General features: G+C 32.0%; 2 protein-coding genes across 2 annotated transcripts; both read right to left on the reverse strand.

Moving 5' to 3' along the window:
- Positions 1–2,692: 2,692 nt before the first annotated feature.
- On the reverse strand, positions 2,693–10,548 carry LOC105636805 (Subtilase family protein). Its single transcript, XM_012220153.4, has 10 exons — positions 9,919–10,548; positions 9,070–9,223; positions 8,423–8,820; positions 7,610–7,705; positions 6,822–6,894; positions 5,762–6,044; positions 4,882–5,210; positions 4,060–4,330; positions 3,674–3,955; positions 2,693–3,306 (listed from the first exon to the last, which is right to left on the reverse strand). The coding sequence occupies exons 1-10, from the start codon at positions 10,134–10,136 to the stop codon at positions 2,879–2,881; spliced, it is 2,532 nt and encodes an 843-aa protein (XP_012075543.1). The 5' UTR covers positions 10,137–10,548; the 3' UTR covers positions 2,693–2,878.
- A 4,151-nt stretch (positions 10,549–14,699) lies between these two features.
- On the reverse strand, positions 14,700–23,419 carry LOC105636804 (dehydrogenase/reductase SDR family member FEY). Its single transcript, XM_012220152.4, has 8 exons — positions 23,037–23,419; positions 21,548–21,668; positions 21,209–21,326; positions 19,688–19,824; positions 18,664–18,765; positions 18,155–18,247; positions 16,815–16,887; positions 14,700–15,215 (listed from the first exon to the last, which is right to left on the reverse strand). Exons 1-8 carry the CDS (start codon positions 23,252–23,254, stop codon positions 14,953–14,955), a joined length of 1,125 nt encoding a protein of 374 aa, XP_012075542.1. The 5' UTR covers positions 23,255–23,419; the 3' UTR covers positions 14,700–14,952.
- Positions 23,420–27,921: the final 4,502 nt, after the last annotated feature.

Below are 27,921 nucleotides of genomic sequence, written 5' to 3' on the forward strand. Positions count from 1 at the left end.
TTAGTCGTGCATGTTTTGTCGTTAAGACAGTGTAGTAAGAAATAATCTGTTTTGTAATTAACCGCAAGGAAATAAATGAAACTAAAGGCCTCTAGAGGGTTGTGCCAGCCGCAGTTAGTTAGGCATCGGGAATGGACAGAATTGAAAAGAGTGCCAAATACGTGACAAGTAGAAAAAAATGCCATGCAATTCCCATTTGTTACTCTCATGCTCGACTTTTGCCTTCGGCTGTGTTGAATTTTTTAACTACTACTTCACTGTATAATATTCGTCGGATCTCAAAAAATAATTTATTTTAAAATATTTATCATATTTATAATTTTAAGGGGTAATAAATATTTTTTTTTATGTTTATCCTTTTATACATGATTAATAATTATTATTTTAATTTAACATTTTTTTAGAGAATTAGTATTAAATTAAGAGTAATATAATCAATTTACTCTATAATTTATTGTAACTTAGACAAGTTTAATGGTGTTTTTAAGAAATGTAAAATTCTAAATGTAACAAGTATTATAAAAAAGAGATAATAATTTTTAATGTTTTGACTAAACACTATACAATATTCGGTAATATAACTTTTCAAATAGCTTTTAGATGTTAAAATAACGTTTTATAAAAAGTTAATTTATATAATATTTAATTTTTAATGTTTTATAAAAAGCTATTCAAATAATTAACGATCATAAAACAATTAATTTTATCAAACAGACTCTTTCTCAATTTGCCGTTTAGATAAGTATATATATATATATATATATATACACACCTACGGAGGGAAACATTGCAATTGTCTAAAAAAGAGCTTGGTAAATCTCATAATGATAAACTGTTTCGTTTAACTTAATTGTCAAAAACGAAATAAAAAGATTATTATTTAAAAGTTTTAATGTTAGCTTAATTTCCTACTATATAATAATTATTATTTAAAGCGTTACGGCAATGTCAAATATAGAGGCAATTGAATGACCTCCCTTTTTATTTAAAAAAATGCAATTTAGACATTCTATCATATATTTGTAGAAAATCAACATATTCTAATTATTTTTTTAATTTTTATTAAAATACCAAATATTATTATTAAAGTGAAACGGATAGAGTAATTAATTACTACCCATTCCATAATATTTGTTATATTTGAGAAAATAGTTTGTTCTAAAATACTTGTCACATTTGTGGTTTCAAGAAATACTAAATGTTTTTTTTTTCGTGTTTACTCTTTGTATATGACCAATAATCATTACTTCAATTTAATGATTTTCTTAGAGAATTAGTATTAAATTAAGGGTAATATAGTTAATTTACTTAATAATTTATTGCAACTTAGACAAATTTAATAGTTTTCTTAAAGAACGTAAAATTTCAAATGTGACAAGTATTATAGAACAGAGATAGTAATACTCTTGCTTTTCCAAATAACATATTAAATTTGAACTAAACTTGGTACAATATTAAAATTTAAAAAAAAAGTTTATGTTAAAGGACAATTATTTTAGCACAAACTTATATATTATTTTGATAATAATTAATACTGGTGATTATTTTATCCAAAAATATAAGTCGTATCATGTATTTTAAAAAGTAATAAATGATGTTTTTCTATTGTTACCCTTGTTTATATTAGATACAATAAATACTTTTCATAAGTAACTATTGGTTTTGAGATAAATGATAAATTGGTCAAATTACCTTTGATTTTATTCTAATTTAGGATAATTAATTACTTCCCTAATATTTGTGCAAAAATTTTAAATAACTCATATTTTGGGACATAAGGAGTATTTAAATCATGAGTATATACAATGAGAGTATAAACAACAAGCAAAACACATTTTCAAAAACTATATATATATATATATGTGGGAATAGGGAGGAAAATATTAGAATTGCTTAAAATGCTCCTACTAAATTTATGGATCGACGAAAATATCATTAAGGATTTTAATTTTATTAATTGAAAAATAAAGTTAATCTAATTTTAATTAATTATATTAAATATAATATGGTGAGAATATAATATGTTTAACTATTATTTTAATAAATATTTAATTTGATTGGTTATAATTATTTTTTATAAATAACTTATTCTAAAAAAAATAAATGTAATTTATTATTATTTATTAAAGAATATATTATAAATTTTATATTTGATATAAAATAAAAAAATAAAACTCATTAAAATATATATATATATATATATAATGTAAAATTATAATTTAACACGTTATATTAGCAAACCATGAAACACAATTTTATGATGGTAAATTTTAGCAAAAAGAAAACTAAAGGACGGGATTGATTAGGGTTAACGATTGACCTTGCATTCTTTCAGGTACTACGAGTCTTGCCTTATCAGAATTTGAACCAATGCCACAATAAATGGGCACACATTGCAAGCTTATACTTGTATATATTATTTATATATATATATGTTTTTTCAAGCGCAGATTGCACATTATTTGTCGTTTCATGTAAATGTGGCATTCATTCATATTTTCAAATTTTTAGGTTTTATATGAAAAAAAAAAATTAAGTTTTATGAATTTCAATATAACTAAATTTTCAAATGAATTTTACAAATTTAAACAATAAAAAACAAATGAATTTTCAATTTTCAATTTACTCCAAACATGCAAATTTCATTTATAAATAAATTAATATTTGAACACACAAAAAAGTAGAGAGAGACTGAGAATAATTAATAAATCACATCTATATCACAAATGTTTGGCATTTACATGAAAATGAATGAAAAAATTGGTTGATACATCTCACAGGCATATCAAAAAATTACAAATACAAAAACCTAAAAACAGGTTATAAGACATTTTAAGAGAAGGGGGGGAAAAAAATAAAAAACATTCTCATTCCTCAGCTATATATTAGTTGTATTGTAATAGGTTTTAAGAATTACTGCCATTGGAATATTAAGAACATGACCCTTATTTCCAAAAAGTCCAATCCTTCCATAGCCAGCAACAGTGCTGTTCATAGTCGCATTCAACATTATATTCAATACCAGCTTTTCTCCACTGGCAATAGTGAAGTGAGTTGGAGCCACCTTAACTGCCACCCCATATGGTGCGCTCCAACCGACATTATACGACTCGTTGCCAGCAATGTTGGTTACTGTTCTTTGGACCATCCGATACTGATCTAGCTTAGAAATTGTGATTGAGGGCAAGTTCAAATCACTACCGTTGATAGTTGAATTATATGTCCAACAATTTTGGCCTGTGTAATTGAAGACCACAGGACCAGAGCCATTGATTCCACAGAGAAATGACATATAATCATCATAACCTGCAAAACAAAACACAAACAGTAAGTTTATAAGCAAAAAAAAAAAAGACAAATTATCTCAATAGTTTTCACATTTTTCATATTTCTACTCATCATATGATAAATACGAAAATAAGGATTTTTTGGTATTTTTGTTCAAGTTGTTGATAAAAACATTATGTTAAAACAATTAAATAGAATTGAAACCAAATTAAAGAATACTCCCAAACTGTTTTTTTAAAACAATTATACAAAATTATGCTTTTCTTGAAAACCGATTTTAACATCAATGCTAATGATGCTTTCCCGAAAACTGTTTCAGTATCAATGTCAAACAGGCTCTCAATTGTCAGAGAAGGGAGTAGGCGGCAAATTCAGAACAACTTACTGGAATCGAAAATTAGGCCTGGATCCAGAGCCGCTGTTGCATTCACAAAACCACTGCCCATATCAAATGGTGTTGCTGGAGATTTATTTTGATCTGGGTTGGCATAAGCACGTTGAGCCATTATTGACCTACCGTTTTTGTCAATTAAAGAAGCTGTTGTCGAGAGAGCAGAAGCAATCGCTGAAGGACTGAAACTGGGGAAGTTTTGTTTAATCAATGCAGCAAGCCCAGCAACATGAGGAGCAGCCATGCTTGTCCCAGACATCATTGCAAAATTCTCACCTAGAGGATTAAGTTCATACTATTAGAATAATAAGCTTGTACTGCAAGCTAAGTAAACCTCACGGTCTCTCACTATTAGTTGTTTGATGTGTGTGCATTTATACCTTGGAATTCTACCGAGTCAGTTCCAAGAGAACTCCAAGCAGCCCATATAGAATTTCCTGGAGCTACCAGGTTGGGTTTCAAAATATCAGCATCATCAAGAAAACTGTCTTCCGGATCTGGTCCTCTAGCAGAGTAAAACATAACTACAGGAGCAGAATTACTGTAGTTAGCTTTCAGTCCACCTGAAATGCATGCAACCGCCCCAAATTTAATGATTTTCTTTGACATTGCATCTATCTCCAAAGAAGAATTGTAGTAATTAAGTAAAATCTGCCACAAGAATTATGAAAGCATCAGTTAGTTCTCTCAACATTACATAGAATCAGCGTGTGAATGAGGGACAGTTCACTCCAAAATGTACGGCTAAACCAGAACCTAACTTTTCACATTAAAAAATGAAAAAGAAATGCCATTATATGAGTGATACCATTTATAATGCAAATGGGAGGATGAAATTGAAGAGGAAAGGAAAATAAAAGGATATTTTCCTTTAACTCTGTTTGGGAAAGAAAGAAAAATGGAAGTGCCAAATGGCACCCACCAAAATTGCCCCTTCACCCTACAAATCTTTCTCAAGAAGAAAACAAAAAAGTAAAGAACAGAAACATAATTTCATCTATTGTTTAAAAATTTCTTTTGTATTCTAATCCAAACTAACCAAAAAAAATTTTGTTCCTCAAGACTTTACCTTCCCATTTGCTTTCCTCTCACTTCCTCTCTCCATTTATATCTACCCCTAATAGATTGTTAAGATTCTTGAAGCATAAAACTAAGAAAAAAAGTCATATGGATCTGCCAGCAAACAGTGACAGAATCTTCACCTTGGAATCATCAGGGGACGAAATTATGATGCCAGGCATCCTCATTGGAATTGGATTAAGCCGAAAACCAATTACAAAAGGATCCATATAGAACACAACACCAGCAGCACTGAGGTTTTTAGCTGTTTCTAAGGCTTGTTTGATGGTGGAGAGCCCAAGAACAAATCGGATAGAATAACTACATATCAGGAGATTTCCTTGTACCACATCCTGATTGAAGTTACTTGAATCTTGGCATTCACCCACATACATATCAGTGGTAACAGTTGTATCATTGTTCAGAGCATGAATTGCAGATATCAAAGTGTACGAAGCATCTTTTGTTCCCGCTGAAGTAAAACAATGCATGTTAGTGTCTATTCCTATGACATTAAGTACACAACATCAAACTAGACTGAAATAGCATAATTAAGTAGGATAATTATAACACCCAGTTGGTCTGCTAGAAGCTAAACAAGAGAGTGATAAATTATAAGGTGTAAATTATATTAAATTCATAATTTAAATTTAAATGGATATACTAAAAAATGGACCATACTTTATTGGTGGCTGGTAGAACTGGACCACTAAGTCACAGGCAATAACTACAAAATTAAAAAAGTTCAACTCATAAACATAATAAAAGGTTTATCTTCAACATAGTCATTTAACTTGTCAATAGTCACTCGGTCTTTGAACTTCAATTTTTATCAATAAAGTTTAACTTCATAGTTCTTGTTCACTTTCCAATATTGTTACTGTTTCCTTTATAGTTATTATTTTCCTTTTGGGTTTTGGCCCCATTTTTATGCATATATAGGATCAAAGAGACTCAGATTCATTACATTTGCATTCCAAAACAGAGAAGAAACGAAGCAGTAACATCAGAAAAGAAACTTACGAGCAAGTCCAACTCCAGGAATGGTAACATTGTTGCCAAGAGTCATAGAGTTACTGTAGTCTCGGTCATGAGAAGCAGCACCAACAGTGAAAATCCATGGGCTGAAGGAAGACATGCTCTTGGGCGATGGTCCGGTATTGCCTGCTGCTTGCACAACAAAAATGCCAGCCTTCACCGCTGACAGCAGAGCCATATCTATGGGATTAAAGAATGTTGCAAGACCAGGAGGGCGCCTGTTTGGAGTGATTGATAAACTAATAATGTCAACCCCATCCTGAGCTGCCTGCAAATGCATAATCAACATCAATGTCGATTTCAAGGAATTAGACCTGATTACTGTGCAAGCCAGGTCAGGAAGACCACTCAAGCCCACTACAGTGACCAAGCAACAATAAAATATTGAAAAATTTAAGTTTTATTGATCAAGAAGCTGGGCCCTACGTAACTGTGGTTCCAAGCCCAGCCCGATTAAGAGACAGGTTGGGCCTGGGTACAAAACCCCTTGCCCGAGCCTGGAATTTTTAGTAAGGCCAGGCGGGCTCCAAGCCCATGAACACCTCTACAATGTTCACACGAGGAGGTATGTTCAAGCATGAATGTGCTCTCTAGAAATTGGCTAATTTTGTTTCTCAATATAAAAATTGTTGTCTATGTTGTAAATTAAATCCAAGTAGTTAGAAAAAAGAAGCAACATAGGAACAACACCAAATGACAATCGGGTTATGATCGAAGAAGCCAGGGTTATTTGCCAACATTTAGAAATTTGCAGAAGCATATATGTTTCAAAATATTTTGGCCCTAAAATAAGAGGTCCAACTTCTGCCAGTCTCACACCACATTGGTTAACCCAAAGAAAGGGGAGAGGCACTGAATGATGTGAGATGCTCAAATTATTGTAGGTAAAGACAAAATATATATGATCCGGTATGCAAAGAAAGAGCATGTTGATAAACGATACAGAATATTTCCATCATATGCTACTGTGATTCTAAGCTTCTTTAAGACTGTTTAATCAGTTCAATGGAAAGTGATTTGCAGAAAAAGAGCAAGTAAAAATTACCTGGTCTATTGCAGCAACTACATCAGCGGCAAAGCCTCCAAAACTCTTGTACAATGCCTTGTATACCGCAATACTGGAAAACACAAGCTTGAAGTTAACACGAGAGTACCATCATCACAGACAGAAATGTTATGAAGCTCAAATTTAAATATATGTGTGCCAGTATGGGAAGAAATAATATTAAAATGTGAATTTCCAGATGTTTTTTCTAAGGGAACCACTTTGCTTTTCTTGACACGATAGTTCTGTACCTAAGAAGTCACCAGGTTAGCTATTTTCAGTGTATAACTGCTTCAAAGTTACAATGCTATCAGCTCAGTCAATGCATAATAGCAATAAACAAGCATCAAGAAGCATCACAACTTGCAAATAATCTGTTCATCCACTCAATAATGTTCTATCACCTGTTAAACCTGTCATTTGATTTTTTTTTTTTTCTCTGAATACTTTGAAAGTCAATAATAATATATGTTGCCTGCATCCAATTTATTTTCAGAATCGATCAATTTATGACTTGCCCTATTCACTAAAACATTATAAAAAGAAGTTCAAATAAAATTGACAGCCAGTCTAAGAGTTAAAACAACAAATCAATTCACATAAATCCTCAGATTGTTTTATGGAATGAAAGTAGTCATGGCCCAGAGCAGTGTGTTTTTCTGCTCCGTAGTCCATATTCAACCAAAAACTTTCCCCTATAACAACCAATATGATAATAATGCAGCCTACACATGGTTATAATGATGTAGGAGATGCAAATATTGCTAGAAAAAGAAATGAAATATTACTGAGCACGAGGGGCCATCCCACTTGCATTTCCGAAGTGATGTCCTGCAACAATCACGGGAATCCCATGGTTTCCAGCAGCAACAGAGGCAGTATGCCTGTACGTCATGATAAGTTTTGTTAGCTGCATTTTGGAGAATTGATTGAAGATGGATATCACTTTACATAACTGGAAACCTCATTAACTGGAAATCAAGCACTACTATTTATTATTTACATCATCACTATCCTCATCAAAATATAGCATGCGAAAAATGGTAAGCCCGTGTAAAGCACTCAATAATTTGGTTAAGAATGAACTCTAATTTTACAGCATGAGATTAATTCAATTAAAGACATTGGAAATAAAAATTAATCCTTCTGTTTGGACTGGAAAACCGAACGTAATGAAAAAACATTTGCCTGATACATAATTACAACCACATTAATATATTGCAGCATTTCCAAGAAAGAAAGGTGCACAAAAGAAACAATATTCCACTCCTTATGAGCAATTATTTGATCAGATTATCAAGACAAAAGTATTTCTCTGGAATTGTGAGAATTAAATCAAGTACAATCATTAAAATTTGTTCAATCAAAGTATTCTTACTATTTAACTTCCTGATCACCTTTGTCTCCTGTAGAATCAGAAACTTACAGCAGCCTTAGAAAGATGTGAGAAACTAAAGTGACTTTTTATCATGCTTGAATGATTGCAGAGGGCAGGAAAGGAAGAGATAAAGCTATTCAGTCCGTAACAATGATACTTGGACATGCATAAATATGACATCTGAAAAGGTAGAATCAACAAACAAATAATAAAGCAAACTTACGTGCCATGCCCATCACCATCAAAGGGGGAAGCATAATCCTCAGAAGAATTGAAAATTCCCCTAGTGATAGCAGAAGCTGCAAAATGCCGGGCTCCAATAAGCTTCCTATTGCACGAACCAGAAGGGAAGTCTCGAGTAACCTCACAAATACCAGAATAGTGACCAGGAACTGGATATGAGTGCTCAGATATATCGTCAGCAAAGCTAGGATGAGTAGGATCAATGCCAGTATCAATGAACCCAATTACAATTCCTTCACCAGCTGCTTCATATCCACCTTCTTTGACCCATGCCCCTTGTGGAAGACCCAAGAACTGTGGAGTGTGGGTGGTTGCTGTTCTAACAGAAAAATCCAGAACCACATTTGCGACTTCTCTCCTCCTTGATAGTTTGTCCGCCTTAGAAATTGGCCGAGATAAAAAAATATATAAAAATTAGTCAAGTCATTCATTTTCTTAATTTATGATGCAAATAAACAAGGAAAGAAGCATACATATTAATTAAAGAATGAACAGGTTCTATTGCCAAAAAAGTACATTAGAGAAAGAAAAAAGATAAAGGCACCACTTGTAATGAGAGCATGGCCTATACATTTACCAGCATAATTATGGTGATAGCATGACAGGGAATAATGACTCTGCATATACCTGTTGTTGGGTAACAAGAACAGCAAATCCATTGATCAAGTAGTGGTAGCTATACAATTTCAGGTACTTCTCCCCCCTTAGTACCCTCCTCAATAATGAATCATGAACTCGAGCTATATAAGAACCAGAACTTTGATGAGAGCTCGAGTTGTGCCTAAAATAGGAGGGAAAAAAAAAGGCAATCAAAAGCTTAGTTTGTCAAGTTCCTTTCAGCTCGGCAACCTTCTTGAATAAGCCATAAATTAAACATAACTGGAGTGGTAGTACCTAGTATAATTAAGAGTACTACTAGGAGAATTATGAATATACAATAAACAGTCAGAAACGTTTAGAATGAACTTATACAGTCCCATCAATTTGTAATGACAAGAAAGGCATTAAAAAGGAAACAAAACAAACAAACCAAAAAAAAAAAAAAAAACAAAAGAGAGAGAAATCAACATTATTTGGCTACGAAAAAATCAATAAAACAAGAGAAATGCAAAATTCCATCATATCCTGGCAGACAATTTTCCTGGGAAAACCCCACAGGAAAAACAAGAGGACCCCATGAGAGTTGAACCTTTTAACAGTCAACGATAAGAAACTTCCACTTCGGCATTCAGCTATTTCTCTATTAGGACATAAATAAATAGATTAAAAAAAAGAACAAGGGAATAATCAAGGGATGAAAAAAAAAAAACAGTACATTAAACTGAATCATCAGTAAAATTACCCAAAATTCCTTCATTGTCACTAAAACAAGTACATAACATAAAAAAAGCACAAGAATTTCATAGTAACAACAATAAATTCAAGCAATTATAAAGAAAGCAACTAAAAATTAGAGTAGCTTGAAACTTTTAGTACCTTGGCCTGTGCAGTCTATTTCTTCTACCAGAGGGACCATGATTAAACACATTTGTTTCCTTTCTAAGCTCACCATAGTAATGAGAAACAGGAGTTTGCTTAAGTGTAACAATATACACAGCTGAAATTGTACTATCTGAATCATCCTGACATAAGGTGCCCATAAATATCCCCAAAGAAAGCACGAGCACTAAATGCACCCGATTAATGCCTTCCATTAGAGATAAGAGCAAAATGAGAGCTAAATTAAACTTTCCCAGAAACCAAACACTACCCCAAGCTTTAATTCTTCAAAAACCCATATACTCCACTTTCAAGAATCAGTCTTTTCCAAGAAAGAGATGTTAACCAGTAAAGAAAAACCAGAAACGCAGAGACTAGAGAGCCTTTTGAGGAACTTGGAAACAGCTGTGAAGAAGGGTAAGTAAAGAGATAGATGCCCACTAACATTTAAGCCTCCATAGAAGAGCAAGTGAAATGACACAGAAAAAACAGCGGTTCTAGTGGAGAGAAAGTACCCTTTTGTTCACTTTTGTTAAGAGAGAGAGAGAGATAGAGAGATTAGAGTATTAATAAGCTGGAGAGTAGAATAGAAAGAATCTGCAACTTTTCTTGGGTGGTGTGAATATGAACGTTTAGTTTAATAAAAAAGCTTTATAAAAAATATACCGGAGAAATGAACGTTTTTTCTTTTGTTTTTTTCCTTTTTCCGACTGTTGGGTATTTTGTGTCCTCTAGTGCAAAAATTTTTTTTCCCCTTTATTTTTCTTATCAATAATGCATAAAAAAAATTAAGGAATAAAACATAAACTCTCATATGCCCACGAGAAAACATTCCTTTCAGTCTCTTTGCTAATAATTTTTTTAGAGAATACATGCAAATATATGAAAAGACTTTTTTTTTTTTAATTCCATGAAAGACCTAATGAGCCGAAATAAAAATATAGATTAAAAAAAACTTTTTATTAGAATTATAACAATACATATATGTATATTACATGAACACCGTAAATTCTGAAAGATAAATTTTCACATGATATTAGAATTATAACAATACATATATGTATATTACATGAACACTGTAAATTCTGAAAGACAAATTTTCACATGATGCAACGCTGAGAAAATCATGTTACAAATAAAAAGCCCATTAAACACGATAATATAAAAATATATATTATATTAAATATGCATTTCAAGTGAAGTGAATATTTTAATAATTGAGCCAAAATTACTCAATTTATAAATACTTACTTTTGAGCATAAAAATGACATTTATGATAATCCTTGCCAATGATTTTTAATCAACCCATTAATGAATTATTAATATGATGAAAAGTTATTTTTTAAAACAAATTATGAAAAGTTGGTATACACTTACCATACATTCTAATTGAACTTATGAATCTAATTAAAAACAAGTTATCATAAAAAATATTATAAAATATTATAGATCGACAAAGTATTTAGATCTAATATGAATAAGTAAAAATTACAATATAAAACTCGAGATATCACAATTTTAGAATAGCAAATTTATTAGAGTTGAATATAATTTAATCGAATTGATTGACTTAATTTAATTCGATTCAATTTGGTTTGATTTCAATTGTTACGAAAACAATTGAAAACAATTTCAGTTTAATTTAATTTTTTAAAAACATTTTATTCTATCTAAATCAATTCAAATAATATCAAACTGACTGAATTTTTTCACGTACTTACATTAAACCTCGATTCAGAAAAATATAAGTCAGAAAAAATTTTAAAATATTTTTTATAGAAATACGTTATACATATTATTTAAACTAAACTATATCTTGGAGTTCTCAAATATAAAATGAAAAATATATTTTTCTAACAATAAAATTGATATGATAGTATGAAAATGAAATCTAAGATAATGATGAAAAAAAGGAAATATAGAAGGAAAAGAGGGTGGTGGGGGCAATACATGAAAATGATTGTAGATGAAAGAATCATCAACCTTTAATTTTGGCTTTATATTCCACAATGGTTTGCCCATTTCTTCCAACGTTCTAATTTTATATATACAACCCGTGACCCTATCTGTCTCTATACAAAGCAAGAAAAGCCTTTGTGGGGGTCTTATGGGACGGTTAGTGATAAGTGAAGTAATTAAAGCACTTGTTAAGTGCACATGAGGAAAGTGCAATAGCCGGTGGAAATTTTATTTATTTATTTTTTTCGTACTTTTCAATTTTTTCGATAAAATTAGTTGTTTTAGTAGCGTTTAATTCTTAAGTGTTTGAATAGATTTCTATAAAATGCTAAAAGTTAAATGTTACACGGGTTAACTTTTCACAAGACGCGACCTTAACATCTAAAAGTTAATTCAAACACTGTATTACTGAACACTATAAAAAATAGTGTTTAGTCAAAGCGCTAAAAATTATTTAAAAGACTATTGCCGAACACATGTTTATCATTTAGTTATTACTATTTTTTTTTTTAATCAATTGGTTTAAAAAACTATTATAGATAAAATCACAAATTGGAAATATACATCCCACATTTTTTATAAATAGAAATAAAATGAATTCTACGAACTTTCCACATTTGGGCAATTGCCGCTTGAGAATATTAAATTTTTTTTAGTACTAATAGTGTGAATTTTTTTTAGCGAAAATTAATTTTAAAAATTGAGACTTTGATCTTATATTTGCAAATAAATCAACATAATAATGATTTTTTTAGTTGAAAATAAATAAATAGACATTTAAGTATAATAGTTTCATGGTATTCAATCAATTTAATTGATCTAATTTATTCAAAAACAAATTTGCAAGTTAAAAATAATACAATAGTGTCTTATTTCAATATGTAAAATTCAAATTTTGAATGCAATTGTAATTAGGTTTTAGAAGTATAATTTGATATAAATATACATATAATATCTAGGTAAAGTCTTTCAACAGTAGCTATTTCAGATTTTAAATTCTCGATCTTACAACTAAAGTTCAATTAAAAATGCAATTCTCGGTCGATACTATAAATAGCAATTTGACTAAACTAATTAATTGATAAATCTATTTCCGAATCAAGTTTTGTTAATGCAAAAAAAGCTAAAAAAGAAAAGACTGACAAAAAAAAAGAAAGGGATTCTAATTCCAAGTGTTTGGAATCTGATAATTGCGTTGTCTTCTCTTCTCTTCTCTCTCTAATAGAATTAAAAAGATGGATGGATGGGTTAGGTTACTTTGATATAAGAATAATTAGCTTTTGTCAAAGTGGTGGGTCATGTTATCATATGTTCATATTCACAGTCAACTGTTCAAAGGCATGTACTAAAATATAGTCGTTATAATAGAAAAGACTTTCTAATCTCTATTATGCTCTTTGCACTCTCCAAACAAAACTGACTCTCATAATCATTAACATCACTCTCTTCTCCATTTTAATTCATTACTACCTTCACTGCCGACATACTTTTAACGGATTGTTTGACTAATTTCCCCTTGCGGGGAGACCGTTTTTCAGGTAACAGGTGTTATAGTAACTGTCAACTATTACGATAATGGAAATAACATTTTGTGATTTGTTCCTTTAATCTCTATATGGTAATAATTGTCTAATACTATCCTGCTTAGGGGTGAGTAGACCGTCGAGGAAAAAATATAAATTGAAATTTTAGGACGACAGACCGAACCATAAACTGAATCGTAATTAGCATCTGAACCGAACCAACTCAAACTGAACCATTCAATTCTGCTGGTTTTAATCAGTTTCTGTCATGGTTTTGCACACCCTTAATTCTGCTAAGCAAGTGAATGGTGTACCGGTTGAGTTTGATTTGGTTAGAGAATTCATGGATAGACATTGAACTCCGCATTTATCAAGTTTTATTTTTCCTATCCAAGTTCAAAGAAACTCAGTTTAAACTGATTAAGGTAAATTAATGTTAATTTTATTCACTAATTTCAAATTAATTATTAAATCAACCTCGAATAATATCTCGAGTTTGAGATCAACTAATAAATTGTTATTTAAATAATCATTTAACATAAAATATATATTCAAAATAATGTAAGATTTATATATTCAACAAGGTTTGATAATAACTCGAGTTGAATTTTGAAGCAACTCGCTATTTAAGTTGCTAAAGTTCAAACTCGACTAATTAAAATAGAATCGAATGAGAATATTTCCAAGCCAAGACGTATAATTTAACCCACAAAGTGAGGAGCACCTTATGAGAGAAAAACCACTGTAAGAAAAATGTAATGGCTTGGAAAACCAACATATGCCACTATATTCAGAGACTGTCTTGGTGCAACACAACAAGAAACCTGAAACCTGCATTAAATCTTGCTGCTATACCTTCAGAGGACATTGAGAAACGAGGTTCTTTAATGGATGATTTCATCAAGTTTACTACTTACTACGCAAAAAGGGATTTGGGAGCATTGTATTTTCAGGATTCAGTAAGGGAGAAGTTTCAGCAGCAGTAGCAGATAGTAAGAGAATTAGGCTTAACATGAAGGCAAAGCAGGCAGTATATCCCTGCAGGTTTTCATTTCCCCTAGTATAGTAGTTGAAAGCTTCACGACAGGCAGTTCTCATAAAAGCTTCATGCCAAAAAGGCAAAAACCAGGAATTTACCTACCTTGACAGTGTCATTAATGATATTAAAAGAATGCTGATCTTTCTCCAGCTTCTGCTCACATGTGGATCAGCAAATTAAACTGCTCAAAATCTGCAACTTTTGCCTCTACTTCTTGACTTTCTGATTATGTTTTAGTGGGGGGTAAAAACTGTGGTTATATAATAATTATTATCCAGAAAATAAATTGGTTTTTCCGATAGCAACAATTTATCAGACTTCCATGTTGATCTCAAGTTAGCATGAAAAATGTTAGTCCCTTATGATTACAAATTTTGGGACCAATACCTATGAAAACCTAATAATCCAACTTCGACTAATAAGTGCTCCAGACTCAATCATATGGGATGATCAATCAACGTGAACTACCTGTTAAGAACTAGGACTTTTCCGTATGATGGCAACAAAAACTACTCCTGATGATTCGTGTGGCAGCATGTAATTTCTTCCCCTTCTATTAATCTTTCCACGGCATCTGAAGGCAGGCCAATCATTTGTAATGTCTTCTCCCACAACTTATGGGAAGTGTCAATATTGTGTGCTTCTTCAGAAGGATTTGCTGGTCGACAATCTTGAGAGATGAATGGACAAACAGGCCAGTCATCTGCTTTTAACAATTCACAGTATTCTGGAATCTGAGGATCAGTGGCTGAAAAAAGAGCACTCCTTGAACCTGAATTAGTGGCAGTTGAAATAAGATTAGCTTGAAAATCCCATCTTCTTATTTAAGTAGATAGTTTTTCCCTCCCACCCCAAACCCCTCAACAGCACCCCACCCACCCCCACACCTCCCCCCTGTTTCTTCCTATTAGTATGTCATGCTAAAGATGTCATCATCACCTGAGGAATTATACTACACATAATTGTTTTCCACTTTCATTTTTCATTGGAGAGATATTCATTTAATCAGATTCTTCGTTAAGGTGATCTTACTACAACTCAGTTTTCTTTGCACCAAATATCATGAGCTTCATTGATGCAGTATTGAGTTGGATGACCTTGGCTAGTGCAATACCGTGTCCCCTATCCTTTCTGTAAAATGTTGCGGATGTCTACTATATGTTTGTGTGCAAAACCCAGGGGCAACTTGCTGCTTACTTTCAAGAAGGGAATTAAAAAAAACAAACTAAAACCCCCCAAAACAAATTGCTAGACAACTTGAAGTTTCAAAACCTTAAGTTTTAGGTACTGATAATAGAAAGTTTTTTGAATAATCTGGAAGGATCAATAATATAAACACAAAGGGATTCTTTTGCAGCCACTTAAAAGTCTTAATTATTAGTCCATCTAAGTAAAAGAAATATAGTGGGCAAGAGAGAGTAGAAATACTGAACAGATAGAGAAGCAGGTATGATCCTAACACTTAAACTGAGAATACCAACTTAATCAAGCTCCTTCTAACTCATTATTTAAGTGGTGCTGGAGAGGGTTTTATTCTTGTATATCTATAATTATTCTCCTTATGGAATTACAGGTTACTGTTTGATGATAGGGTGGGAACAGGGCTTGCTCATCATGTACTTTTTGAGCCATTCTTTTTAATTTATAATTCAACAATTTTGCCATAAACTAGATTCACTACCACCAAACTAATAGAGATAGCTCCCTAAGATCAGCATCCATCACCTTCTTGTTTGCACAAGAGCACCAAAAAGAAGCATTGAAGCTCCTCACAGAGATATCCATCATGTGGTACTTGCAAACATATTAATCACTCAGCTTACACAAACTAGGTTGGCAAAATCCAAAAAATAAGCCATTGGGATTGCAGGCCTTACCTCCAGTTAGATCTCCAAAGAGATACATATGCATCTCACTAATAGCAAAGATAAAAAATTATACAGATTATTTGAAAAATGAAGATTCTGATAAAGAGACATGCGTGAAACTGTTTCAGTTCCTGTAATTTCAAATGTAGTCCTCGGACTTAACAAGGTGGTAGAAAACAGAGAAAATAGAAGTAACAGGTCTGGGGTAAATGGATCATGTACTTCAAGTTATTGCAAGTTATTCTAATTGGATTAATAGAAAGATACAAATCTAAAGACTTATACTAAGTTCATTAAGCTGTAATGGAAAGTAAAGTAATGTAATTGAAGGCATCTCCGATGTAAAATTTACATTAAAAATGTCCTTGATTACATTACATTACATTAAATTTCATTACAGCTCACCAAATATAGCCTAATATCTCATTAACATTTGATAAAAGATAAAATAACTGTCCGACAGAACTGAGAATAAACAATGTCTTAGAATTTGGGAGACTCACCCTCTTGAGGACTGAAGATGAAATAAGGTATCAGGTGATAACCTGCTTGCACAATTCTGGGAAGATCCCTTGCCTGCATTTGAATAAATACAGATATATATAATCTGAAAGTATATTTACTCAATAACACAAAGTCAAAGGGAACTCAAACAAACAAATAACATTTAAAATTTAGACCCAAAAACCCATGATTAAGTTTCATCAAAGTGTATATAGAAAATAATATAATTAGTGATCAAAATATTGCAAAGTTTTCAACTTATTTAATGTGTTCCAATTATATTGTTTGGTTAATTTCTTTTCTCATGATGCATTCTATGCATCACACTATTACACATGCAATTTTAAAACTGGCACACATGATAATAACGAGCTTGCCACTAAAACAAAAGGCAAAAGAAATGCACACACAAAGAACTAATGAATGGACTTGGATGGTCCAAAGGTATTTTAAAACGAATAAAACCAACATCATTCTCTAGAAGTTTCTGAGAATAAATAGATATTGCCAATACAGGAAAAGAAAATAGCTCTAACTTAAAATATCAACAAAAATAAAACCACAACTTCAATGAAACCATGTGTGATTTAGACACTATATGTTGTCGGTATAAATTTTAATTAATATCTTAACTGTTTTTAACTTTACCCTTTATGACTTTTCAATTTAATTCTAGTTAAAATGTTTAGTTTGTATTAGCTATTTTAGATGATGTACTTGAAAATTAAAAGTACAATGCAGAGCTTTATATTTCAATTTGATAACCCTGAAAAGCATAAAGCAAATCGGAAGAGCACGTCCAAGTCTCTAAATGTAACTAATGATGCAAGTGTCATTTAGGTTTGTATAAGCATTTTAACAATATATGGATAAACTAGAAAAGTGGCAACACTAACAATTGGATTAAAGTCTTTTTTGGTCCAGTATTATCAATAGATTTAATTTGGTTTTTGGTCCAAAAAAAAAAGTACAAATAACAACCGGTTATTATGGAGAATGAAGATGTTGGTCATTGTGGAGAATGCAGATGTTCATGTAACAATAGGTTGACCTTTGTGTCAATAATTAAATTTGCATGAGCATTTTATTGGAAGAAAAATATCTCTATACTCTTTCTTTTGCAAGAAAAAGCCTTGCTCACCCTTTAGAGCAGAATATTCCATCATTTCATCATTCAAAATATGAGCTGAAGTAACTGCATGCATATCAGTAATAGCAATAAGCATACAAGTCATTTCACCATTCAAAATATGAGTTGAAGTAACTCCATGCATATGCCTGCATGCAATGTCCTTTTGCCAATATAAAAGTAGAAATTGAATTTCCTCAAGAGACTTACAACATTGGTATGGACAATTCCAGGGGATGTGCAAACTACACTAATGCCAGCTTCAGCAGGAAGACGCTTGTTAAGAACACTACTGAACATGATCTGCAATCCAAAAACAACCATGTTAAATTCATTGCTTAGTGTTCACAAATGCTTAAGACAGATGTCTTGTTACATTTTATTATGGACTAAATTGTCGAACTCGAAATAGCAATGTAATGTGAACATGGAGTGGAATTAAACTATTCAGTTTGCGACAGGAAGAATCCAAATTTTTATCTTGCCTCTGCGTTTTGACTCATTTTAACTAAAGTGAAGATGATTGCTGATTAAGAATAACTTTCTAAGTAGCATTAGGTTATACGTTTATTTATCTCAGAAATGAAATTGGAGTAAGAGTCTTGAAATGGGTGTTTTGGCAGTAGCATATACAATTCTTCAAAAATAAAGCCTTCACATGATTGTGAAGAAAATACTTTTTGGAATGAACTGTCAAGAGAATAAAGACTGCAGTGTACCTGTGCTAACTTGCTGCTAGTGTATCCCACATAGCTTGTATACTTTCGCTTCCCAGAAACAACATTCATATCTTCAGTGTCAACAAAGCCAACATAATGCATCTGCATGAGAGAAAAATGTTAAACTACTCCCAGATGTAGAAGAGTATGCTAGTACAGAATGAGAAAATTTTAGATGTCATAAGTTGAATCATTCAAGAGCCAGTTAAGTAACTATATGTAAAATGCACGCAAAAAAATAGAAACACAAGGAAAATGACTTTTTTTGGATGGACTAGCGCCACTTGCTAAAAAAAATCTAACTGGTGACAATTTGGTGAGGAACTGTAATTATTTAATTGGTCTCATATGAAAGTAGGATGGAGAGAATTAATTTTTGTTTTGCTCCATTATTCAGTGGCCCTTACATTCTCTTTATTTGGATAGATGGGTGTTTCCAAATACAATAACGCAGTTTGTTGAAGTTTGGCAACTGGTGATACCGGAGAAGATCATCTGTCATGGTAGCAACTGCTTATGGGCTGTCTACTGCTCGTAAATTGAATCAATCTGAAAATATGGAAAGACAAACCAAATTGTATTCTTATGTGACCATTTTTATCAACTCTGATAGCTTTGCTATTGTTTGGTTGCTTTTCCTTCTCTTTCCCCTTCTTTATTCAGGGTGTTTCCCTTGCTACTCACTAGATACTGAGGCTATAGCATTTCTTTCAGTAAATTGTACGAAAGAGTCCACAAATTGTTCTAAAAAAATCCACTCTAAATGCATATGTATAGTCCCCCATGCTTCTCATTTAGTAAATTCCTTCTTCAATCAATTTTCCATAACAACATAGGCTGTTGAACATAATAGAAAATGGAGAAAAGCACATTTAATATTGCATCTGTCATGCACAAGTTTCTAAATACTGCATCCAATAGTCAGTACAATTTGTAAATTCCCAAAGATTCTCACAAGATCAATATTAAAAGACAATATAGCAGAAACTAGGTATTATAGATTTCCATTAATAATAAAACTTACAACTGAATTCACATTGATAATACGACTGGGTGAGCCTCTAATTAGGGATGGCAAAAGCAATATTGAAAGCAATGCTGGAGCCAGATGATTCACTTGCATGTGTTCTTCATATCCATCTTTTGAAAATTTTTGTGGTTCTGAATACAACAATACCCTAGCATCAGTTATTTACACTCTAGTCATGTAAATGGATATGAAATGCATGACCATGGAACTAATAAGTGGTTGTTAGTAATTGCAAATGAAAACAATAATTAACTGCACTATACTCAATTGAGAAATCATCCAAACCATTAGCAGAAAAGAACTAAAAGAGTTGCTTAGCAACCACTTTATTGATGAGCACGCAATGAAAGCAGGAACTTAGAAACGAAATCATAAAATTTCATATTTATTGTTTTCCTAGCCTGCTACCACCATTCATTTTTTTTTTCTCACTGCATTCATACATGCAAAACATTTTCCAACAACTTCCTTTAGGCAAAACAAGATTATATGGAAGAAAATTGAGGGAGATGAAATATCTTTTAAGTGAGACAAGAGAGAAAGACATGTAAAAAGCCTTGATTTAAAAGGCACTTTGGCCTTCTAAATATATTTATCTAATGTAGAAATAAGGACATGTTTTCAAATATGGTTCCACCCATTTGCTGAAGTTGGCTTCCCTTATTTCACTTTCTTGCAATAAGAGGAAATCAATTTTTTCCTTTTTTACTTTTGATGACAGAACAGATTTTACAAGGAGAAAGAAGATATTCTTTTGCCTAATCAACAAAAATATGAAAAGCACGGAAAAGAGCCCAAAAAAAAAACAACTGTCTCCAGTCCTGTTGTTCAGCCTCAAAAGCACAACAAAAGTTAAAAAATGCTGGTCTCTCCATGAAACTACACCGTAATTGAAAAAGAGCATGCAATACTAAAGAACTTTGTTCTCTCTTCTATCTCCAAACTCTCTTAATGATAAATCAAAATAAGTCTCCAAATTCTGGAGATACCCAATTATCCTAAGAAAATAAACTAAAATAAAACAAACTAAAACAGCAATTCAAATGGCTGAATCACATGACACTGACAGTGTAAGTTTAGGAAGAATGAGACCAAATACACTTGCAATTTGAGTCACCAAGCAACAAATAAAGCCTCAATAGGCCCCATCTTTTTTTATGACAATTCATTAGTATTCTCCTTATTAAGAACAACAAACCAAGTTTTTAGTTCTCAACCATAGTCTCTTTCCTGTAATGCTATGTTGTATTCGCCCTAGAATGGCTTCATTGCAACAAATTACTATTCCATCTTTGAAATTGAAAAAGAAAGCAAATAGATAGAACTCTGCAGACAGTCTGAAATCAAAATATACATCTAAGTAGCACATTTCAATTGTAACAGGTGGTTGGAAGTCACACAATCTACTTCACAAGCCTGAAGATTGTAATTTATAAACATACAATAGCAATAAGTACTAGTATTAAAAAAGGATATCATTGATGTAACAATAGGAGAATGCTGAAAAGGACCAACCTCCAATGGAAAATATCCCAGCATTATTAATAAGAACATGTAAAGGTGCTGAGCGTGCATTCCATGTTTCAGCAAACTTTGCAACTGATTCCAGGGAGAGAAGATCAAGCTCCATCACCTTGAGAACCATAAAAGTATGTGAACCATTCAAATTTGCAAGACACATAAAAAAAATATACTTTCATTTGTCATTTTTTATAAGAACCTTCTGCCATTCAAAAATAAGAGTCAAATTCTCATTAGAAGTTATAAACGAGAACAGCGCATTTTAGCAAATGAATCCATGAAAACACTATTTGGACATATATAATGCATTGATAAGGTTCAATTATCAGATACCTCAACATTGAGTGGGAGGCCCATTCCAGACCATTCCTTCTGCCATTTCAGGATTAATTCATGTGCTGTCTTTGGGTTCCTCACTGCCATAACAACATGGGCACCTGCCTCTGCCAATTGCCTTCAATGGGAGAAAAAAGCTACTAATAATCCATCAAGGAAAAAAAATTACAACACAACGCTTTTATGTTCATCTAGAAAAATAAATAGTGCAGATTCCCCAAGTTAAAAAGATGATAAAGATGCAAACTTTTCAACACATAATAGCAGAAGAAATCAAAAGGAATGTGCATCAGTCTAATCAATTCAAATAAAAAAACACGCATTAGTGTAACCAATTCAACAGCAATATCCTGGTTTATGAAAATAGATAAAATGACAATGCTATTAGTCGTTAAAGTAAGGCGTTTGTACAGGTTCCCCAGGCCAGAGTAGTAGATTATGTGCCTTCCAATTAAGAAGCGCATATCCCTTCTAGGTCTGGAGTTATTCAGAGTACAAAAGGACATTCTTATAATACAGTATTGTCTACTATATACATAAATTTTAAGGCTTTCAGCAGTCTCTGGACTCCTACTCTAGCTATAGAAGTGGCTAATGGGACCTTGCTTAATGACAAAGAATGCTAGGTGTAAAGCCTATATTCTCTCCCTCTCAACTTTGATTTGCCAAAGTAATTTCAAGCAAACTCTCAGACTTTACCTTCTATAAACTTTCAAGATCAAAACCTTGACCTTGACATGTCAAAAGTATCAGGTTTTGGGATAATTGAAAGACACAATTTATAGGTTGTAGATCACATTCATATCTTTCTGTTAATAAAAAGCTTTCTATGGTAATAAAAGAAAATGTATGCAATAAGAGTTCCTGAGATCCCAAATTAAAAGTATACATCGACTAATAATGAATTTCCATGAGTTCACAAGCTCTCCATAAAATGGCCAAGGGAGTCGGATTAATTACCTCCTTTATTCAACCTCTAAACTGAAAGCTCAATCTTTAGTTTGTTTAAATAACATATATGCAGTTAATCCAAAGACTAGAATACGCCAAATTACAAAGATCTTTCACCCCAGAAAACGGAGAAGCAAATAATTCGCTATCTAACCAATTCACCAAATTTTTCTACTAATCAAGGAATCTCCTCCATTTATCAAATTATCAAATGTTAAAATTAAATGGTAAGAGGTAATTAGATAATAAGATGTCTTCCATATAAGCAAAGAAGGAAACTTTTCAAGTTTTCATGGCGCTTTGCTTGTCAAGAGAAAAAAAAATTGCAATACTTGCTCCGATTTCCTTTTAACATTCTCTTATAGAAAGATTTTTCTCTAAAAACTCCATTTCTAGTTAATCACAGAAAATGTAAAAGACCCATAGAAATGAACTGCAAAATCAAAAATAGGATCCAGAAAACATTCAATATTACATGCGAACTTTAAAAATTGCATGATATAACAGAAAGCTAAAACATATAAATAAGCAAAACCTGGCAATTTCACAGCCGATACCACTAGTGGATCCAGTAACAATGCAAGTGAGGTCGTTAATGGGAGGCAAAGGAAGAGGGTTTTGTAAGTGACTAGCCATAATTCTCTGAAACAGCAGTTCATGTATTACATACATCCATCCCCTTAACCATTCTATCCACCCTAATCCTTCCTTCTTTCTCGACGACGATGCTGTCCAAGACGACGTCCTTGCCATCGCTTAGATTTCAGATCTCTCCTCTGTCCCTGGTAAGTCCAGTGTTTCAGCGTGCTGTAGATGAGAGAGAAGAAGACAACAAGAGGTAAGGGACAAAAAGAGTATACTAAACTAAAATATACTCCATTTATAGAGGTGCAAAGATTCTGAACCGTTAAAGCCGGCGCATTTGGGTCTGCAAGTGCGAGAGAGCGCTTATAGGATGTAAGGGTGGCCACATTACGGTTTCGGGACTGGAACCGTCGGTTTGAACCGGTCCCGAATCGTAATCAAAACCGGTGAGAACTGAAATTGGTCCAAACTGAAATTGAAATTGGAGATTTTTGGTTCGGTTTCGGTTCCAGTTTTGATAGAATCGCAATCGGCGGTTCCAACAAACCGGTCGGAACCGGATGGAACCCGTGGTTCTCCGACCCATTAGAATCGGCGGTTGTAGCCTTTAGAAACTGTTAGTTTTTTGCTTTTTTTTTTAAATTTTATTATGAAATCTCTTAATTACTCCTCCCAACAACCATAAACTGCTAATTTCAAGGGTATTTTTGGAAAAATAATTTTTTGGATTTATTATAAATACCTCATTTCATTTACAAATTCATCACACAAAAATCTCTACTCTTTCTACTCTCTCTACAATATACTACACTCTACTCTATATTATTCTTCTCTACTCTACAATCTCTCTTATTAAGTTATTATTCTCTCTAATTTTTTTTATTCAATTTTCCAAATTATATCTTATTATCATATAATGGCAAGTGGAGGAAACTCAAATTCTGGCAAGGGCAAGGGAAAGATTGGAGAAACAAAATATTCATCTATCCCTACAAACGACATATTTGATTTCACTCCCAACCAATTTAATTTTCAGGGATATCCAAATGAAAATTTGAAAATTCCAACTCAAGAATCTGAATTTAATAATGAGCAATTACAAGAAGAGGAAGAGCAAGAGTAAGAGCAACGAGTACAAATTGTTGGAAGAGCAAGACAAAGTTCCTACATATTCGTCGTTCATTTCACGAAAAAATTCAAAGGTGAGAAAATGTACGATGTAATTTGCAATTATTGTGAAAAATTTTATAAATTTAAACAAGCGGACAGCTATGGATCATTTTGGAAGCATTTGGAGACAAAACATCCAAGAAAAATAGGAGTTGATCGGTCTCAAACACAAATTTTCGGGTACTTATCTTCTAACCTTTCTTTATTTCAATATTCTGAAAAAATACAAAAAGAAGAATTAGCAAAAATGATTTCTATGGAACATTTATCTTTTAGTTTTGGTAAAAAAGTAGGTTTTAATAATTATTGTCAAAAAGCTTTAAATCCTTCTGCTAAAAGAGTGCCAAGAAATATTGTAAAATGAACTATTATTTCTTTATATAATAAAGGAAAAAAGAGTTAAAGCTTTTATTTTCTCAAATGAAAATTCGTGTTTCAATTTGTTGTAATATTTGGAGTGATCATTGGCAAATGCATTCTTATATGGGCATTACATGTCATTGGATTGATGATGATTAGAAAATTCAAAAAAAATTATTACATTTCGTGTTTTTGATGATAAACATACTGCAAATAATATTTATAGAATAATTATTTCAATTTTAGATGAATATAAGTTGACAAAAAAAATTTTTTCAATTTCATTTGATAATCCTTCTGCTAAAACTAAATCAATTATTGAACTTAAAAATATTTGTGAACCAAATATTGGTGGAAAATTTTTTCATATAAGATGTGCATGCCATGTTTTAAATTTATGTGTACAAGATGTTTTAAAAATTATTGAATCTTTTATTTCTTCAATTAAAAAAGCTATTTCATATTTATGGGACATCCCCAAGTGATGAAAAGTTGGGCTAAATTTTGTAAGGAAAATAATAAAAGACCAAAATATTTTCCAAGAGATGTCCCAACTCGTTGGAATTCAACATATGAATTACTAAACGAGTCTTTTTCTTATAAAGAATTATTATGTTTTTTTGTTACTAATAATATTGAAAATATTAATTTATATCCACAAAATTGGGATATTTGTGCAAAAATTTTAGATATTTTAAAAACTTTTAATGATGCTACCTATAAATTTAGTGGGGTTTATTATCTCACATCTCATTTATTTTTACTTATGTGTATTAATATTATTAGTGCACTCCAAGAATTTGAAAATGATTGTATATTAAAAGATTGTATTGTTTCAATAAAAAAAAATGGTTATCTTATTTTAAAAATATATCACCCCTTTATCTTGTTGCTATTGTTTTTTATCCTAGATGTAAAATTGATGTTTTATGTGAATATTTGACTATTTATTATGAAGTATTAAATCTTGATATAGGAGATAATGTTAATATAAATGTAGTATTGCATGAAGTTAAGCAAAATATTATGCAATTATATAATGAATTTGTTCAATTTTCTAGTTCATCTACTTCTAATTCTTCTCAATCTAATATTCAACAATTTCCAACACAAAGGGTAAGTGGTGTTGGTGTTACTGAACAGGTTTTACTACAAAGACAAAAAAGACCAAGGGAATCCAGTTCTTTTTCTGAATTTGATAATTATCTAACCACTTCTTTTGAGTTTGGTATGATTATGCATATACTAATTTTCCAATTTTAGATTGGTGGAGTCGTCATGCCAATACTTTTCCAATACTTTCTTTAATTGCAAAACAAGTTTTAGCAGCTCCGATATCCACTGTTGCGGTTGAACAAGCTTTTAGTCAAGGAGGAAACATACTTGATGAAACACGATCTCGTATGACACCCGATTCATTAGAAACACAATCATGCGTGGATGTTGGAGCAAGGCCGAACTAAGAGCATAAGAAAATCTAAAAGAAAATGAAGATTTATATGATTTATATGATGGGTCCTCAACGGGAACATCAACCGGTGATGCAAATAGCGAATAAGGTAAAATGGGTGAAATTGGTATAAGGTAAGTAAGAACTACGTGAGTTTTGATTCCTCTAAACCCCAAGAGGATACCTAAAAAAAAAAAAAATTAAGTTCAAGCCTTTTTTTTTTTTTAATTATGTTCAAACTTTTTTAAACAAAAAATAAATTCAGTTGAAGAATTTTTTTTTAAAAAATAATTAAGTTCAAGCCTTTACAAAAATAAATTTAATTGAAGCATTTTTTAATTTTTTAGGTGTATTTTTTTTTACAAATAACTTGCACAAATTTATTAAATTTTGAAAACCGGCCTTCAAAATTTAAAATTTAAAATTATGCGATTTGCCGGAAAACCGATCGGAACCGTCGATTTTGACACCATACCAGAACCGGAACCGGAACTGGAACCGTTCGGTTTCAAACCGGAACTGGAACCGGAAATTTTCGGTTCGGTTCCGGTTCCAGTTTTTTTGGAACCGGAACCGTCGGTTCCGAAACCGTGGCCACCCCTAATAGGATGGACAATGTGAACTGGTTTAAACCTTCATTGCACCACCTGATTAATACTCGGGAAAATAAATATTAAGTCCCTCAAATTTACCATAATTATCTAAATAGTCTCCGACATTTAATATAATATTTTAGTCATTCCTCAAGTTTGTCTCCGTCTAATTAAATCATTATTCCGTCCTGTTTTGGGTCTTTTTGCTATTAAAGTGAGGCAAATTTGAAGAGAGAGATGAGATAATTCTTTTTAAATGACACTTTATACCCTTTGCTTAAAGACAAACGTATTTATTAAAGAAGAAAGAAATCAAAAGAAGCAAGATCTTATTATCACCTAAAAATAGGGATTCAAGCATGCTGGAGAGAATGTCAAGTTCAAGTACAATGGATGGGCCATGGGAAAGGAAGGTTTCTTAATATCTACTGCAAGTGTGGGAAAAAAGTTGGGATTATGATCTCCGAAGCACAAAAGAACAAAAATCGATTGTACTATTGTTGTCTTGATAATGCATGTGGTTTGTTTCTTGGATAGTGTAAGGCAATAGATTCAGTAGATCGACCTTAAGGAAGTGATTCTGAAGTGAGACAAAGAAGTGTTCATACTGAGTTGTTTGAGTTGAAGAAGGAGACATTGTATTTGAAGGCTGGATTGCTGACAATGCAAAACGAGATGATGAGGATTGGAGGAAGAAAGGAGTGCTTAGAGCTTGAGCTAGGCAGCTTGAAGAAGTTGATTTTCATATGCTTAATTGCGATGATGATGCTCTTTACTTTCTTTGTAATTTTGCTTTGCAAGATTAATTAAGGAAAGGGACCAAAGATTTCATTTTTTTTTTTTATTAAGAGCGGTGACCTGTTGGATACCTTTTTGTGGGGGACGTATTATGTGGTAGGCAATTAGTTGAATGAATGTAATGTATTCAATTCAATGCAATCTACCTTTTTCTAGAAAATTGAATATTATCCATCTACTTGAATAAGAAATGCACACTGATATGAAATAGATTAACAAAAACAATCAGTAACAAACATGATAACAGTAAAGGATAATATATAAAAATCATTGCATTCTCATTAATCAAATATTTTATAGTCACAAAAATGGTCTTCAACCTTTTTTAATAATTTGCCTTACAAAAAGAACTCAAGATTAAAATGGTCCACTTGCTCTTGAGTGTTTCCTGTAACACATTAACTGCCAACAGGAAGACAGATACAAATAAGAAAAGATTTCATATGCATATGCTTTACACAAAA

The sequence above is a fragment of the Jatropha curcas genome, chromosome 10 (assembly GCF_041381405.1).
Source record: "Jatropha curcas cultivar XTBG-Jc1 chromosome 10, XTBG_Jcur_1.0, whole genome shotgun sequence".
Taxonomy (NCBI): Eukaryota; Viridiplantae; Streptophyta; class Magnoliopsida; order Malpighiales; family Euphorbiaceae; genus Jatropha; species Jatropha curcas.

What these genes read in the sequence shown, in the direction of transcription:
- LOC105636804 (XM_012220152.4), bottom strand. Translation starts at nt 23,254, where the DNA reads ATGGCAAGGACGTCGTCTTGGACAGCATCGTCGTCGAGAAAGAAGGAA. An exon ending in GAATTGTCCATACCAATGTT is followed by an intron (nt 16,888 to 18,154) that starts GTAAGTCTCTTG and finishes ATTCAAATGCAG; the next exon opens with GCAAGGGATCTTCCCAGAAT. An exon ending in CATCTTCAGTCCTCAAGAGG is followed by an intron (nt 15,216 to 16,814) that starts GTGAGTCTCCCA and finishes CCACTAATTCAG; the next exon opens with GTTCAAGGAGTGCTCTTTTT.
- LOC105636805 (XM_012220153.4), bottom strand. Translation starts at nt 10,136, where the DNA reads ATGGAAGGCATTAATCGGGTGCATTTAGTGCTCGTGCTTTCTTTGGGG. An exon ending in TCCTGGAGTTGGACTTGCTC is followed by an intron (nt 5,211 to 5,761) that starts GTAAGTTTCTTT and finishes GTTTTACTTCAG; the next exon opens with CGGGAACAAAAGATGCTTCG. An exon ending in AGGCCTAATTTTCGATTCCA is followed by an intron (nt 3,307 to 3,673) that starts GTAAGTTGTTCT and finishes TTTGTTTTGCAG; the next exon opens with GTTATGATGATTATATGTCA.